Consider the following 16,164-nt stretch of genomic DNA (forward strand, 5'->3'; position numbering starts at 1 on the left):
TGTCGTGTGAGCAAGAAGTAAATAAAATGGAAAAGAGAAAAAAGTACACACGTTTGCATGTTTGTCTTAGTCCTTTCAGAACTCATTTTCTTCAAGAAATTCAACAGCTACAAAACATTCATTTGTTCTTCTTCAAGCTTAGAGTGTTGCAGGCTGATATGACACCAATATTTTAATCCTGAAGAAGCAAGTCACTTGAGCCAAGAAAGTAGAATCACCTACTGGGAAGTCAGGCCCCCAGAAAGGCCAAACCTTTCAGGAAACCAACAAGAAGCTGGGCAATTAAAAAGTCACAAACAGCTGGATGCATTAATCTGCAGGTTTTTCATCTGTCTTGGTTTTGAAAGACAGTTGTCTGCCAGAGAAGGCTACAGGCTCCCTTGGAATGGAGAATGTAAACCCCCTTCCCTCCAAATTATTATAATTTTGCAATTAGGGGCTTTCAGACAAAGATATGGGAATAGGAGTAACAGTTCTTTACTAGGAATAGTAAAAAAAAAGAAAGTACAAATGTAGTAGTACAAAAAAACAAGCAAGCAAGCAAACAAAAAATTCTGGAAAAACCATGATAGAGTCAGGGATATGACCTGACACCCTGTTGGTCAGGGTGTCAGAAGCAGTCCAAATAAATCCTCCTGGAGTAACAGATGTGGTTCTGTGGAATAGAGATGGTCCTGTAGAAAGTTCAGTGGTGACGAGATGGGTCCAGTCTTTCTCTGGGCACCCAGTGGAAAAACCGGATACCTTGTGGTCTTGAGTCTCAGTTTTTGTCTAGGTACAGTTGGCTCCTCCCCACTGTGTGGAGCATCTCACAATGGGATGATGGACTGTGTCATGTCATTGGTGGGCCCTAATGGCCCATTATCAGAAGATGTCCCCTTGGAGGATGGAGGGGTGGTGAAAGAGATAAGAAACACTGCTCCACCTGGATTTAATGGCTGGGCCATTATCAGAAGACAACCGCCCCCCTCCCCTCAGAGTCACAAGAGACAAGCAAAAAACATCTCCCCAACAGCTTTCAACAGATGAAATAGAATACACTTTTTTTTTGGTTACATAACCCAAGACATCATCAATACTTTTTCACTCTAGAATAATCTACTTTTTCTTTTTGACTTTTTCTTCAATAAGAGCCCCAAACTGTAAAAACAAACTATCCCAAAAAGACAGTTGCTGCACAAAAAGTATTTATTTTCCTTTTTGAACCTCTAATATAGAAATTTTATTTTTAATGAGCGAGTAAAGTAAAACAGTTTTAAAGCACACACTTTTAAACTATGAGAATTCCTTCTGTACTTCACAGTTTAAATAAGCATCCATTTGCTTTCCTCTATTTCTGGTTCATGAAGATATTCATATTGGAATAATATCTCTATTAAATTGAAATTTTGTCACACATAAATTGCTTTTGAAGGATGATGAAAAACCACATGGACATTTATAGGCAGAATCTATATCAATAAGAAAAACTTCTAAATCTGTAAATGGTGATTAAAGACATAGGGAAGTTAAGCACTACTTTTGCACTTTAGCAGAACATTGAGGAAATATCCCATAAACTTTTCACAGTGGAAAAGTTACAGCATCTGCGAAATCCATAATGGTCAGATGCTGAAATATATTTTACTTATCCTTAGCAGTCTATCACACACGTTTACCAAGATGACTCATGACTTACTGTCATTAGGCCTATAGACTTTAGTACTACTTGTATCACCACAACTATCAAAGCGCTCTAATGCAGTCGACTAAAACATAGTTTCACTCTGAAACTAGAGAGTGGCAGTGAGAGAAAATCCTTTCCCTAAAAAAGGGACACTGAGGTTTTCTGAGACATGTGTCTGTGTGTGAGGGAACAGAAGCAATGAAGGAATAACCTGCAGTAATAAATATGGGCCTCATAACAGGAAATTTTTCAAGAGAACTGAAACTAAAATTGTAAATAATAATAGTTTTTAGTATTGCAAGAAAACTGCTAGACTGAATTAACACTACAGAATTTGGATTAAACCATATGCATATTTCACCTGATATTTCTACTGCTCCTGGGGAAGAAGGTAGATAATGCACTCCTGGAGGAATTTTTCCTTTATCCCAAGATTTTTGGCATTGTAGCTCTGTACCAGTTTGCAGGCTCTCTAACTGGACTGAATCAAGACTCTAAATACATGTTAAGGTGTCAGACTCCTAAAACAGTGCTAGGAGCACACTACCTGGCCAGTTCTGACACATATCCCAATTGCTGCAACATATGAACTTATTTTACCTCCCACTGTAGCAATTTCTGTAGTTGCTAAACATGGGTGAGTTAAGATTTACAAACACTAGGAAGGTGCTGTCCATGATGCTATATAATGGAAGTCTGGAAGACAAGATGAAGAGAAAAAGGATACTGATTGATCAGTTTAATCTGATCTGAAGGAAGAAAACACAATAATGATGTGACACTGAAATAATCCTGACCCTAAAATATATCCTCACTACACCAAAGAGTCAAAGAGTGGCCTCTTCTGAAATAAAAAGCTGTTTCCTCTCAATGGCTTTAACAGTTTCAGATAATTCTGAACAAAAAACAGAGGAAAAACAACCCCCAAAGCAAAAAAAGAGTGTGAAAAGCTAAAATAATTTTTCCTTTTGGAAACTGGAATTGTCCCATTTTAACTTTTCCAAACATTTGCAACCTGACTCAACCTCATGATCTGCTTTAAGAAATCAATATAAAGACAGAAGTACCTACAGAGGAGAAACAATCACCCTGCTCTATCCTAGAATGGAATGAATAGCTGTGTCCTCAGTGAATCCAGAGATATAATACTGACTTTTAGGTATTTGGAGGTAAGTAAAGTAAGTACCACAGCAAAAAATATCAGGGGCCCCTGCAGTTCTGAGGCTGTATGCATTAATTCTTTATTAGCCCTGCTCACTGCATAAAGGATTTGACCCTGCTATTATACATTCACAAATTAGAAGTAGTGTCTGTACAAAGGGGTACCAAGTTTACCATCTCTTGCACATACCAAAGTGTTATTTCTGGAAGAGATGAGACCTTTGATACAAACCAGTTCTGGGTCTGGGACCCACTCCTGCTGCAAGCATACCTTCCAAACACCCTCAATATGGACAGCACTCACACAGGGAATATTTGTGATGGAATGATGCTTCCATCATTCATGGAATAGCATTAAATTTTGTGAGAGGGATGCACCAAAGCAAAGGTAAATAATTTCAGCTCCAGGAGACCACATGCATGCTAGAAAAACACAGGTTAGGTAAAAGCCATGCAAGTCATATACCTGGTCGTGTGGTGAGTCCTCTGTCTGCAGCTGGGCGGGCATCAACGGGCTCAACTAGGCACGTGCAGAAAAGAACAAAAGAGCAAACAAAAATAAACAAAACTCCCCAAAATTACAAAGTCAAGGGCTTTTCTGTTGGGACAGTGCAGTAGAGACATACTGCATTAACATTTACCAAAGCAAAAACTAGAAAATATCTGCCTTCAGTTAATCCTGAAAGTAGATGGAAGGGATGGGTAAGACTTCACAAGGAAAGCTTCAGAGTTGTGGCGTAATTTTTATATCCTATTCTGCTTACTGCTTCAAGTCAGAAACCATTAAGACTAAAGAATTTTTATCAACAGAACAAAACCATAGTCATTACATGCAAACTTTTCCTGATTATCTGATCAGAACTGGCAGCCAGAATGGACATGATGAGTTCCTGCAGCTGCTCTTTATCAATATTGACTTTAAAGCCTCCTGAATCCCTCCTTTCTCCTTTCAACAGGGATTCTTTACAGCTATAATGTTTAAAAAAAGTAAAGTGCATTTTTTGAAAACACAATCAATATTCCTACATGTTCTGATTTGTGAACAGCATATTCCAGTTTTTGGATGGGAAACAATGAAGAAACACAGATTTCTATCCAAATGTGTGTTGCATACACTTTTACAAAACTTTTTTTATTACCCTACTAAGATTTTATCAGCTGAAACCTAAGTTGATGGAGCTCACTGGCACTAACATAAAAACAGGATTTGGATTTGCAAAACATAGAGCCATTTAAGCCACTGCAGACTGCCTCAGTAAGTTCAAACATACTGGAAATGTTGATTTAAAGATTCAGATTTTTACCCCTCTTTTTTGGTTGTTTCTCTCCTTTGGTCCAATTGTGTTCCCTTCCTTTTCCACCCAATCCTTGACAGTGTCAAAGAACTTAAATTCAGAAATGAAGTGTTACATTGTTCCTTAGAATTCAGAATTTTTGTTATATATTCTTATTAATTTGAATTTCTGGATTTGGGTATGAGCCTTCATCAGCAGTAAGTGAGATGCAGTAACACAGGAAATCTGACAGATCCACTGTTTTCAATAAAGAAGAACTGCTTATCAGAAAGTCACTCAAACCTGATGATACTGTTGATTTGAGCAATGGAACTGCCCATCTTCTCAGGAAGTCTTGTTTCACTGGCTTAGTGCTCCTGTGGCTTTGACAACCTGCCACGCTTGTGAGAGTCTAAGTGGCTCCCATGTCCTGTGCGCACAGGAGATGACTGCATGAGCTTCTGCCTCTGAATAAAACCCAGTACCTCAGCTTTAGGGTAGCTGCAGATTAAAAGCACATCAGCACATCTGACTCATCTGTGACTCCAGAAAGGCAGACTTTCACAGAGTTTGCTGGTCTGGTGCTGCAAAGACACTTTCCTTCACAGCAGTTCAGAGTGGCACTAGCATACTATGTAATTATTTTCCTTACATAGCTCTATACAAAAAGCAATCTCCATGCTTAACTAAAACCCACCGTTTTGAGTATTTTCCTATTTATGTCTTCTGGTTTTTCAATAGTTTTTTCAATATTGTCAACACCAACTCTCGGGTGGGTCAGGAGTAATTCTGAGTGGCAAGGACTCAAGTGAAGAAACAACTATGAGCAAAGCATTACCCAAACTGTTCTTGCAGACCCCTCCTCTGTTACCATGGACCCCACATTCTCTGTAGAAGGCTGAGGGTTTTTTTTTTCCCTCCTGTCTGAAATCCTACATGGCAACAGTTATGGAGAACTGAGAAGCCTGGGCATAGCAACAGAAATGGGAGTAGGTGAAGGGGAAAAGGATGAAAGCAGTTTCTGTTGTACAGTAGCATGGACCTGACCTCAGAGTAATGCGGTATTTGTGGTTAGGTGAAAGTATTAGCAATGAATAATTCTTGCCTTCTATAATTTTGGAAGCCCTCTGCAGTGGGGAAAGGCTGGGCCACTGGCACATTTCATAACTGACAGATGTGAAAAGACCTGGTCAAGATCACAAACCAGCTTCAGGGCCAAAACTGAAGGCAAATTATAAGAGCCAAGAGTCTTCCAAAGCAGACTGTGATGCCAGGAAACATGATACAAAGAAAGGCTGGTTTCTGGAGAGCTCTGAGCTATCACCTTTTGAATTTCAGCTGGATTTTAAAACCTTCTTGCTCTGCCCCAGTACTGATATATGCACAAACAGCAGTTAACTCTGAAAATCTTGTCTGGGGGTTTTCTCAGTGCTTGCCCCCGTATGCTGGTTTTGCATTAAATTGATTTTAGTGAGGAGGAAAAACGTCAGTACTGAAATAATTCTCTGCAGGAAGCTGTTAACAGCTTCCTCTGTGCCCGGCAAAACCAATAGCTGGCTGGCTCTGAGAATTCACACACTGCTAAGCCAATTAGAGAAGCTAGGAACACCTCTATGATAACATATTGAAGAATAAAAAACTGCAGGAAGTTCTCTTCTTTTTCCTGCTTTGGAAGGGGTGGCCAGCAGCGGGCCGCCCTGGCACAGACACCAAGACCCCATCAGGCCCCAGCAGGGTTCAGCCACCAAGAACCCAGTGGAGGGGACCATCCTGGCACCACTGAGCCATGTGGCCACCACCACCCTGGCCTGGCCAGCAGCAGACTTTGCGTGCCTGTCTGCTTCTAACCTGCCACACTGCAAACAAAGGGACAAAAATGGCAGCAGTTTTTCTTTTTCACTGTCCCGCAGGAAGAAAGCTGAGGAGTGGAGCCGACAGCCGGTGCGGCTTGTGCAGTGCTGGGGAGATCACCTGACCAAGAGAGAGAAAAGCACAATGAGCGTTTCCCCCAGTTTGTGGAACCTGGATAAGATCTACTTTTCAGCGCTGCAGAACTCCACCTGAGAACAGATAAACCCACAGACACCAATCTTCTCTCGAGTCAGAGAAAAGGGAAAGAGGGGACATGTGAGGAGAACAACAAAGCGATAGCAGGTTGCTTCAGAAGGGGGAAGGGGAGGAGGAGATGCCCCAAGCATCTGAACTGAAAAATCCATGATGAGGACGATAATACAGCAGTTTCCCTGTAATTGATGAAGTGTACCGGGGGGATGTAGCGTTCACCCACAGCCCATGAGAACTGGCGAATGTAGATGTTGAAAACCTGTGATCTGACTTGAATAGAGAAACAGAGAGAACTTTTGCATTCAGAGACAGAAGAAGAGGACGCTTCGCTCTTATAGTGGAACAGCTCACCCTTAAAAACTGTACCCTATAAGCTGAAATGGCCCACAAAATCAGTTGTGGGAAGACTGCAAGACTTGGGAGGGATTTCATGATGCAAACAGTGTTTTTCCAAGCAGACTGTTAGCTGTGAAAATTGGGACCATGCTGGAAGAGTTCACAGGAAGATGCTTCTCATGGGAAAGACTACATGGCATAGAAGGGGAGACTCCTCTCCCTGAGTGAACTAAAGAAAGATGCTTTTTAGAACCGATAAACTGACTGAGAATCCCAGGTTTTGTCTCTTTGTGTTGTTGGTGGGAAGGAAAGAGGAGCTGGGGGGGGAAGGTGTTCTAAAGGTTTATTTTAGTTCTTCTTCTTCTTTTACTTCTTTTATTAAAGTTTTTTTTATACCTTTTAAAGTTTTGAGCCTGTCTTACCGTAAAGTATTTTCTCCGAATCCTTATCTCAACCCCATGAGCTTTTTTTTAACTGATTTTTTTTCTCCTCCTCTGCTCAATTACAGCAGAGGAAGATGAATAGTTGATTTTTGTGAGTGCGATGGTGTTTGGCCAGCCGTCAACCCGCTACACCTCACTGGACCACATCATCACAACAGCTAATGAAGGGGGGAAAAATTGAAACCTATTGCAGTATTTATCAATAATCAAAACTTAAATATATACTGTGTGTTATTATAAAAAGTGCATTCATTTTGATGCTCCAGAATTATATTTCTCTTTAATATACTTCCATGTCCACAGAAATAAGACTGAAAATGCATTGTCCAAATAAACTCATCAAACTAAACTGGTACATGTTTATTGATACTAACCACTCGGGCTTCATAGAGGCCATACATTCCCACCTTTACCTAATATTAATACATCTCAGAAGAGCAAAAGAGAACGTGTTTACTTCTCTTCTCAAAAGTAAAAGTACATAAAAAACTGGTACAAACCAGCAGGTGAGGAGTGATATGCAATGCTCACCTATCAAGAACACTCTGTTGAAGGGAGGAACTGAACAAACCATAAGGTTAACACAGTACATTTACAGGAATCTCACTTTAGATAAATACTAGATAAATACTAGATAATCTCACTTTAGATATACTAGATATAGACATTAAGGCTCCCTGTAACCTGCGAGCTAAAACACAAACGGTAACCAAACCCAGTTAGTCATTGGCAAACTGCCCAGAGAATGGCTTGGCAATGTTACTGCTTCACAGCTGTTGGGGGTCACCTTTGCAGATGCATTTTGCATTGCTGAAATACAGTTTCCTGACATTTTTCATGGTGCCTCTGTAAGGTTCTCAGAAAGTGTTTGCTTTGTTAACCTAATTTGCGTCGTAGCATGCTGGACATCCATACAGTATATTACCTGCTGGTTTGGATTAACATCTGTTGACATTTCCAGGCAAACTACCTCAGGGGAAAACAAGTGAGAATACACTTGTAGAAAATACTGAGTTGTGCTAGACTTTCAAAGTCTATTTATTTCTTTTTAGACTACTTTTCACTTATTTGTCAGTAAAAGCAATTCTAGGAAAAGAAACTATTTGCATAAAACCTGTTCTTTAAAACATGCAGTTTACATTGGGAAAATTTCAAATGAAGTTATGAAACTTTAAGATTACATGGCAACATACCAATCCAATACATTATTAATAGTATCACTGGGTGAAACCTGGGATTAGATCATGGTCATGGAAGGAAACAGCCATGGGAACTAATAACAGATTTTACGGGGGAGAGTTATGGTATTTTAACTATCGATTCATCAGAGAAAAAAGAAAGAGGAGGAGGAGAAAATGACATCAATTGTTATCAATTTCTTGCTACTTTCAAACCGTATTATAAGAAGATAGAAATATATTTTTGGAAGCAAGGTAGACAAAGCCTGAAGTAAGACCACTATCAAAGAAGAAAACAGGCATGGGAAGTGAACACAAATGGCACAGTCAGTCCTGGGATTCTGGAACAACAAGGTGCGAGACAAACACAAAGGAAAAAAAATAAAGCTGTGAAGTTCCCCTTTGATGCTATGGGCAAAGGTATAGAAACGGTCTGTAAAGAAAGAAGGTATTCTTGGCATGATCACATTACAAACATTGTGGTTTGGGTAGAGGACAGAGAAGTGTAAAGGGGAAACAAGAAGACTTGAAGATGTTAAAAGTCACCAAATGATTTCCACTTCTAACTGTGCATACTTGAACAACTATAATGGTTGGCCTAACTGAACTGACTGCTGCAATAAGTTCATGACAAATACCATACAATCCTGGTATAAAAACCCAAAACTAAACCCCAACAACTTGAAGCCATGAAAGAGTAAGTGGTGCAGCAAACCACATACTGCATTAAAACACACAGGCCTAATTATTAAGTATGGTATTCCAAGTAGGAGAGTTTTCGTTTCTTATCTGCCACCATACATTTGAAAAGGAGAACCATGCTCAGTATAGTTGCCTGTGGGAATTCAGTGTTACTTTGAGGTACCTTTCATTATCAGATTCTGAGCTTAGACAGGTTTCTGAAGGAAAAACACCCTTGTGTGATTAAACTATGGGTATGTCTGGGGGCACCTGTCTACCTAATAATTTCTAAACCTAAAATCAATATATTTTGAAAGCTAAGAGGACATTCATCAAAAATAATTAATCTCCACCATGTTTTATGAAAGCAGGCAACAGGTATAGAAACCGATGCCCTGGTTGCCTCAGCTGCAGAAAAAAATGGAGCAAGGACTGCAGTTGAAAATTCCTGCAGGACGGACATGAGCCAGACTGTGACCTGCTACTGGCAGGGAACCTTGATACACGCACTAGGGGTTAGAGCAAGCTGCAGCTCCTTCCCCAGGAACATGAGGTTCAACCCACCAGCCCGTGAACGATCTGTACCCCTTGCCAGTGCCTGATATGCTCCAGCCAGCTGCTCTCACTGCCTGGCATGCCACTTGGCAGCAAGTGCCCTTCAGACACAGCTGGAGTCCTTGTCACCATCTCCTGCCTTCTGGTTCTTCCTGCTGGCTGATCTATTGAGTTTGCTTTGGCTCTGCTCTTTTACTTGGTCCTTAACTTGCAGTGTAAACTCCCTGGTCCTCTGATTTTAGCCCTACTCCTGACCAGCCTCTCCTCTTCCCCTCAGATCTGCTAAATATCTGCCTCAGTCATCTTTGTGCAGGTCTTTTCCTTTGCCTGATCCTAGGGTGCTCTGATTCCTTGGGACAAACTTTGATTGCAAATCTATTTCTGATTCCACTGATTTCACCTAGCAACAACACCAGACCTGGCAAATCCATGTCCATGTCCCACACACGCAGTTGCTCATGGTCACTCGCATATCGTGCTGGAATGAGACTAACGGCATAAGGATGATCTCAGAACTCATTCTAAGAGCAGGTACAGCCTAAGCCAGTGGTTTCAAAAGACTTGAGGAGGTTGTTAACGTCTGTGCAGTTCAGCTACAAATCACAGATTTGCCTCAGAAGACTTCTGCAGTTCCAGGCTCTGTGTGTATTGTGGCTTTCAGTATCAAACTTTCACTGATGTGATTAACTTAGCACTAGTAACACTGCATTTGAACAAAGGAAAACAAAGGCAAGAGGAGGAACTTGAATGACATGACTGAAGGCCCTCAGGTTTTTGATTTAGTGGCTCCAGCAACTAAGTCAACTACCAACTGCAGATTCTACATGGATTATTCAGATAGTATGCAGTCACTTCAATTCGTAGTCCATGAAAAACATATAATACTCCTCAGGAAAAATTTTTTCACTAGCTAAGATGTACTTGTGTGCATGTAGGAACATTTCTGCAGTACATTCCAGACAACCAGCATATGGAGGGAAATTAACATAATATGTCTGCTAGGATTATGCTGGATCTGTAATAATTTTCATGCCAGCAAATAAAAAGCTCTACCTTAAAGAAAACACTCATTTCATAATGGCACAAATCTAACAACTTATCTCTCTTCAGTCATTGTCATGTATCTTATGAGACTGTAGCTCATAATCTCCTAGAATTTATTACTGTTTGTTTCTGAAGGCAAGTAAGCTCAACTCTGAAATTTATTGTGTGTCTAAATTACAGATTTTAGTCATTCTAAAATCTGTAATTTTAGTAATTTCTATTCCATCAGAGACACAGCTGACACAGCAGACCAATTCCGAATGTACATTTCAGAACCTCTATCCCACTCACTTATAAGAAAATTATTAATTTTCAGGGAACAACGTGAAGAGAAACCACAAAGCTCAGCTCAGAAAGTTCTGAGGTTTCTCTCCCTGTTGTACTTACCTTCATTTTCAGTATTGGCTGGAACAGAATCAACTCCAAAGGGATGCCACGGCTGAAGGTCATCTAGGCTGAAGTCTCCATCCACTGGAAGAAGTTCAACTGTAGTCTTTGTTTCCGTCAATGAAGGCATAAGAGCATCATTTCCGTAGCTGATTCTGGGCTCGCTGATCATATTGGCCAAAACATCATCAGAGTAGTTTTGTTCTTTTTGAAGTAATTCATCTGCAAGGAAATTTCAACGCAGAAATTATCTGAAAGAGCCAGCATAACTAAGGACTTATTTTCAATGTCACTCAAGTAAGAATTCACCATTGTGAGATTCTGTTTTCTTATGATAAATAATAACATTAAGACTTGAAACAGTCAAAACCCCATGATAAGCACTGCAGCTAAGGCATTTTTTTGAAACATCAACCAGAGCTGCTCAATGCTGTTTCCTACCCACATTACAGATCGCAAGTCTGCGCTATACCCATTCCTTGGCTCTTCCCAACCAATTTGAAAGGAAACACAAAACAATTCCCCTCAACTCAACATGCTGCTGTAAGTCAACTGGCAAGAGATCCACAGAAAGGAATGTGTCTTTGTAATTTCTTCTTCCTTTTAAATGCTCACTGCCAAAGCTCATCACAACTCTTAAATCCTAAATTTCCACAGCAGTCACTGTATAAAATTTGGCTTACTCTAATACATCAAATCTGCAGAAACATCTGATTTTTTAACATATACAACTTCATCATAACATTAAAGTAACTATTTTTTAAAAAGCAGTAATAGACACCTACTACTAATAGTAGTTAGTAGCAGGCAAATTATTTTACAAGCTACCAGCACCTAAAGCTACATCCTAAAGTATTATCTATGCTGTGGAGTTTTTTTTTTTCTCGATGCAAGATGAGAACAATCAAAGCACTTTTCAGTTCCATCAGGTGTAGGAAAGACTGTTCAACTCCATGTTAAAAATAAGCTCAGAGGTTGTGCGTGCTTCATTACTCCTACTTCATTCTCACATCAAAGTTCTTCTATTCTCAGTGCAGAAAAGACATGGGCTCGTTGGAGTGAGTCCAGAGAGCCAAAGAGTTGATCTGAAGGCTGAAGTACCTCTGCTATGAAGACAGGCTGAGACACCTGGGGCTGTTCAGCCTAGAGAAGAGAAAGGTCCTAGAAGACCTTACTGTGGCCTTTCAATACTTAGAGGGGGCCTATGAGAAAGAAGGGCCAAACTTCTTATCAGGGCCTTTTGTGATAGGACACGGGGTGATGCTTTTAAACTGAAGGAGAGTAAATTTATGTAAGATATAAGAAGGAAATTTTTTGCAAGGAGGGTGGTGGTAGATGCCCTGTACCTGGCAGCATTCAAGGCCAGGCTGGACAGAGCTCTGACCAAGCTGATCTAGTTAAAGATGTCCTTGCTCATTGCAGAGACGGATGGACTAGACGACCTTTAAAAGTCCCTTCCAACCAAAATGATTTTACAATTCCATTCTTGTAAATGGAATTTTCCTCCTTCACTGACATCTGTTTTTGTAGGAAAAACATACTATTTGCAAGTATTTTGAGGGAACTTGCTGCACAAGAGCACACTCGCTGCACACACACGAGTAAGCAACTGCAATGCAGATTAGCAACTGCTAATAAGGCACCAGTAGTGAGCAGGTGCCACAGAGCTAAATAGTTCGTAACAGGAGACTGTAATAGAGTGCAAGTGAGCACATGAGAATGAACACACAGGGCAGCTGGCGATACAACAGCTTTTATCAAGACCGTCTTCCCTGCACTTCATTAAGGATCTCCTGACTGTCACTACTTCACACCCACATCTCTACCATGTAGCAAGTCACAGACATGAATCACCACCCTCCTGCTAAACCCTTTATGCCACTCCATAGGGGCTCACTAATTTCCTAGTAATATCAGTGATGAAGGGCATCTCATTTTCTATATACACCACAGCTTTAGACACCTCAGCAAAATCTTCTGAATGTTATGTTTCTCCCAGCTTTACGCCATTAAGCTTCATACCACAGAAGTACAATGTAACCATGTAGCACCCTCAGTAAGGACCCTTACCACCTCTTGACCTGTAGAGGTGTCACTGCTTCAGTGCCTCTATCAACGATGATGCAGTAGGGCTCTGCTCTGTAATACATCTGTCAAAGGCCACCTTGAGATAGCTGATGAAATTCTCTGCCACCCCGTTCCCGTAACACTAAATTCAGAACATCAGAAATAAACAAAATGTTGCAACCTCAGCTCTGGGGCAAACACGGGCTCTGAATCTTGTAAAATAACATTTTTAAATAAATTTTCCAGCTTAAACAGTAATTACTTGAGCAGATGGTAAGACTAATGTTATACAAGATTTAATTCTGTGATTTAATTTGTCCATCAGGCTTACTAAGACAGTATATAAACCCTGTGTTAGTCACACTGAATTGTTTTTCTTTTCACGTTCATTTTACTGAAATCAGTACTATTTTATGACGCCTACTAAATCTTCAGTATAGAAGTTAAATCTGATTTTGTCCCACAACTGCTCTTACACTACTCCTTTTTCAAATTAAACTGCCTCTTTATCAGAAAATAGGTGAAGCACCTTAATATTCTGAGCAGACACTATCACATGACATGATAATTTTCATTAGATAGGAATGAAGACACTACAAAAAAGAGCTGGATTTTAGGGAGGAGTCTGGCATCCATGTGCCTTGCAGGGAGCCACACATGACAGCAGCTGAGAACACTAACCTCATGTCATCACGAACCACACAGGAGAGCGTTACAGTACTGAGCATCTTTGTGACCACAGACCATTCAAAACCTGGGCACTGGAATGGTTTTGGGGCACAGCTCCCCTTGTTCCTGCTGTTCTTCCCATCCCCAGAGGATGGTGCGGGGCAACTACAGAGACCTGGAGCTCAGGCAGCAGTGGCAGGGAAGGGTAGAGGAGAAGCTGTGCCCCAGCCACTCCTTTGCCCCAGGCAGCACCTATCCTGTACAACTCCTGTCCATACTCTGCTGCCGACTCACTCAGTGTCACCTCCAGACAGCTCCTGCCCTTGGAAAGGGACAAAAGGTGCAGAGGGGAAGGAAGGACCTGAGCTCTGGAAGTGGAGGAGCAGCACCAGGACTGGTAGAGCACTCAGGAGAGGCCACGGTGCAGGCATGGCTCTGCCTGCCACAGAGGGGCTCCAAACTCCCATCATGATACCATCATTATATCCAGATTTCCGGGGGTTGGGAGTGATCGTACACAAAGTCTCTCTCAAGGCTACCCAAGTGGGACCACATCATTGCCAGCTCTGTTTTTTTCCACTCAGCTGTGGTGCACAGCATGGAGAGGAACTGACCTGCACAATAGCTCAAGTGAGGCAGACAGATACTACAACCAGCAGATTATGATCACATCCATTTTACAAGCGGGGAAACAATGGCCACATGAGTCAAGCCCATCTGACAGGATGAATCAGACACTGAATGACAGTGAGAAATTGGAAGTGCCTGGCATAGAAACTGCTGGAATCCATCACACTGAGGCAACTGTGTCTGCATTGAGTAAATGATTCACACACAATTGCTTCAATCGTTGAACTGTTAAAAAAAATTGCCTTGTGATTTCCAGTTAGTGATACTACTGGCAAAGTCCAAGATCAATTTTTCAGGGCTGATTTTGTTTCAAGTATCAATGGCTACTTGAACCACCAATTACACTAATGGAAAGCCATACATCTATTCATTGACACAGAACTCTCTCCATCTGCAGATGCCAATTCAATTCCCCCACCATGCAAAGACAAATTCCTAAAAAAGCAGGGAGTACAGACACAGCTAGAGGCCAGGATGTGCATTCAAGACTGTTTCAGGGGTTTTATTTGTATTGTAAGCATCTTATCATTAGGTGCTGAAAATAGAGAGATCCTAGGTTACTTCTCAAAATTTCATCTCACATCAAATCAATAGGACAAAAACTCTCTGAGACTCTTCCTACAATAAATGTTTTATGCTTGGCTCATTATCTCCTTGTAGCATTCTGCTAAGCCTTGTCATTGAGAAAAATAAAGAGGATGGCAAATATTTCTGTCCCTCGGAGTACATGTGCTCAAAAGCAACCATGACCTCGGGAAAAGACCACACTGAGTCGGGACCCCAGACCTCCCACCAGCTCTAGATTTGGTGTGAGGGCACGCAATTGCTGCTTCTCCTCCAGACACTCAAAATTCTCCTTTGGGCACCTAAACCTTTGCTTTCTTAGAATGATCAACAGGCTCACTTCTAGTATTTTAATAAGATGCTTCTTGCAGTTCTCGTAACACCTAAGCAAGTTTCACTCATTCTTGGACTCACTGCCGGCATTTCCTCATGGGTCAATACTCCTCAACAACAGCATCTAGTAAAATTGAAGCGCAGTATGTTTGGGGAACTGGATAGAAGTGTAATACCACTCCATACCTTTCAAGACTATTCTCTTATCCCACAAAGAGGCAAATGGAGCCAAAAGCAAAGAGAGAGCTGAAGAAATAAAATTTACTAAAAAATATTCTGGTAGATACTGGATTGTTAGAAGCTATTTGTCTATAATGCCCCAAGACCACAGTTCTATTTACAAATCTTTGCAAATAGCACTGTGCTAGAAAAGATATCATGACAAACCCCAACAAAGTTGATGGAGCCTTGGAGTGGCAAAACCTATGTTATGTTAAAGCATTACCTGCTTTTACTGTTACACAACATTGTTTCTAATGTTGAACTGCGGGACACACTTCCCAGCCCTTAACTGGCACAGCTATGACAAGACATAATGACAAGAATTTCACATGGAACAGCTTCTCATGCTGTCCTGGAGTGCCAACAACTCATTAGCTATCTTTCAAACTATATTTTTTATTTAGTTCATAGTTTATTGTTTAAAATTTCCAAAAATAATTATATTTGTTGGTTGTGTTTCCAATAAGCCCATCTAGATGAAAAGCTCTGCAAATCGCTATTATGTGCCAAAACCATTGAATTTACTTGAAAAGCAGCTTTAAAATTGACAGTTGTAATTGTGGAGCTCTAGAAAACAGTTTCTTAAACCAGACTAGAAATGGAGTAGGAGAAGGGAATACAGGCGACCTCGCCCCTGACAAGTAACAGGTCACCCCTGATGAGTCACAGCTATATCAAATAAAGATAAGTGTGATAAAAGGGAGTTGGTTAGCTGGTGAGAGATATTCATGAAGAAGGATCCTGGGGAGAGAGAATCACTGCTGTGAGGTCTTCCTGGGTCTGCAGTTAGAACCTGCTGTTGGAACCTGCAGTCAGTCTAGCTAGGTAAAAGCCTGCAGTCAGAGTCTGCAAACTAATCCATGCAGCCATAGTTTAGCAGGAAATAACCA

The 16,164-nt window shown here is 40.9% G+C and overlaps 1 protein-coding gene across 8 annotated transcripts in view; it reads right to left on the reverse strand.

The window, feature by feature from the left end:
* The window catches only part of APP (amyloid beta precursor protein), a 211,836-nt gene that overhangs the window by 22,151 nt on the left and 173,521 nt on the right, over nucleotides 1-16,164 (reverse strand). For 5 of the 8 annotated variants that reach the window (XM_040055535.2, XM_040055532.2, XM_040055538.2 and 2 more), the window contains 2 exons: nucleotides 10,790-11,011; nucleotides 3,294-3,347 (listed from right to left, as the gene is read on the reverse strand). In XM_040055535.2, coding sequence (XP_039911469.1) covers nucleotides 3,294-3,347; nucleotides 10,790-11,011 — 276 coding nt within the window. The remainder of the gene's footprint in view (nucleotides 1-3,293; nucleotides 3,348-10,789; nucleotides 11,012-16,164) is intronic. The other 3 variants (XM_040055536.2, XM_040055533.2, XM_040055534.1) reach the window with 1 other exon arrangement.

This window comes from Hirundo rustica, chromosome 2, assembly GCF_015227805.2.
Source record: "Hirundo rustica isolate bHirRus1 chromosome 2, bHirRus1.pri.v3, whole genome shotgun sequence".
In the NCBI taxonomy this organism is placed as follows: domain Eukaryota; kingdom Metazoa; phylum Chordata; class Aves; order Passeriformes; family Hirundinidae; genus Hirundo; species Hirundo rustica.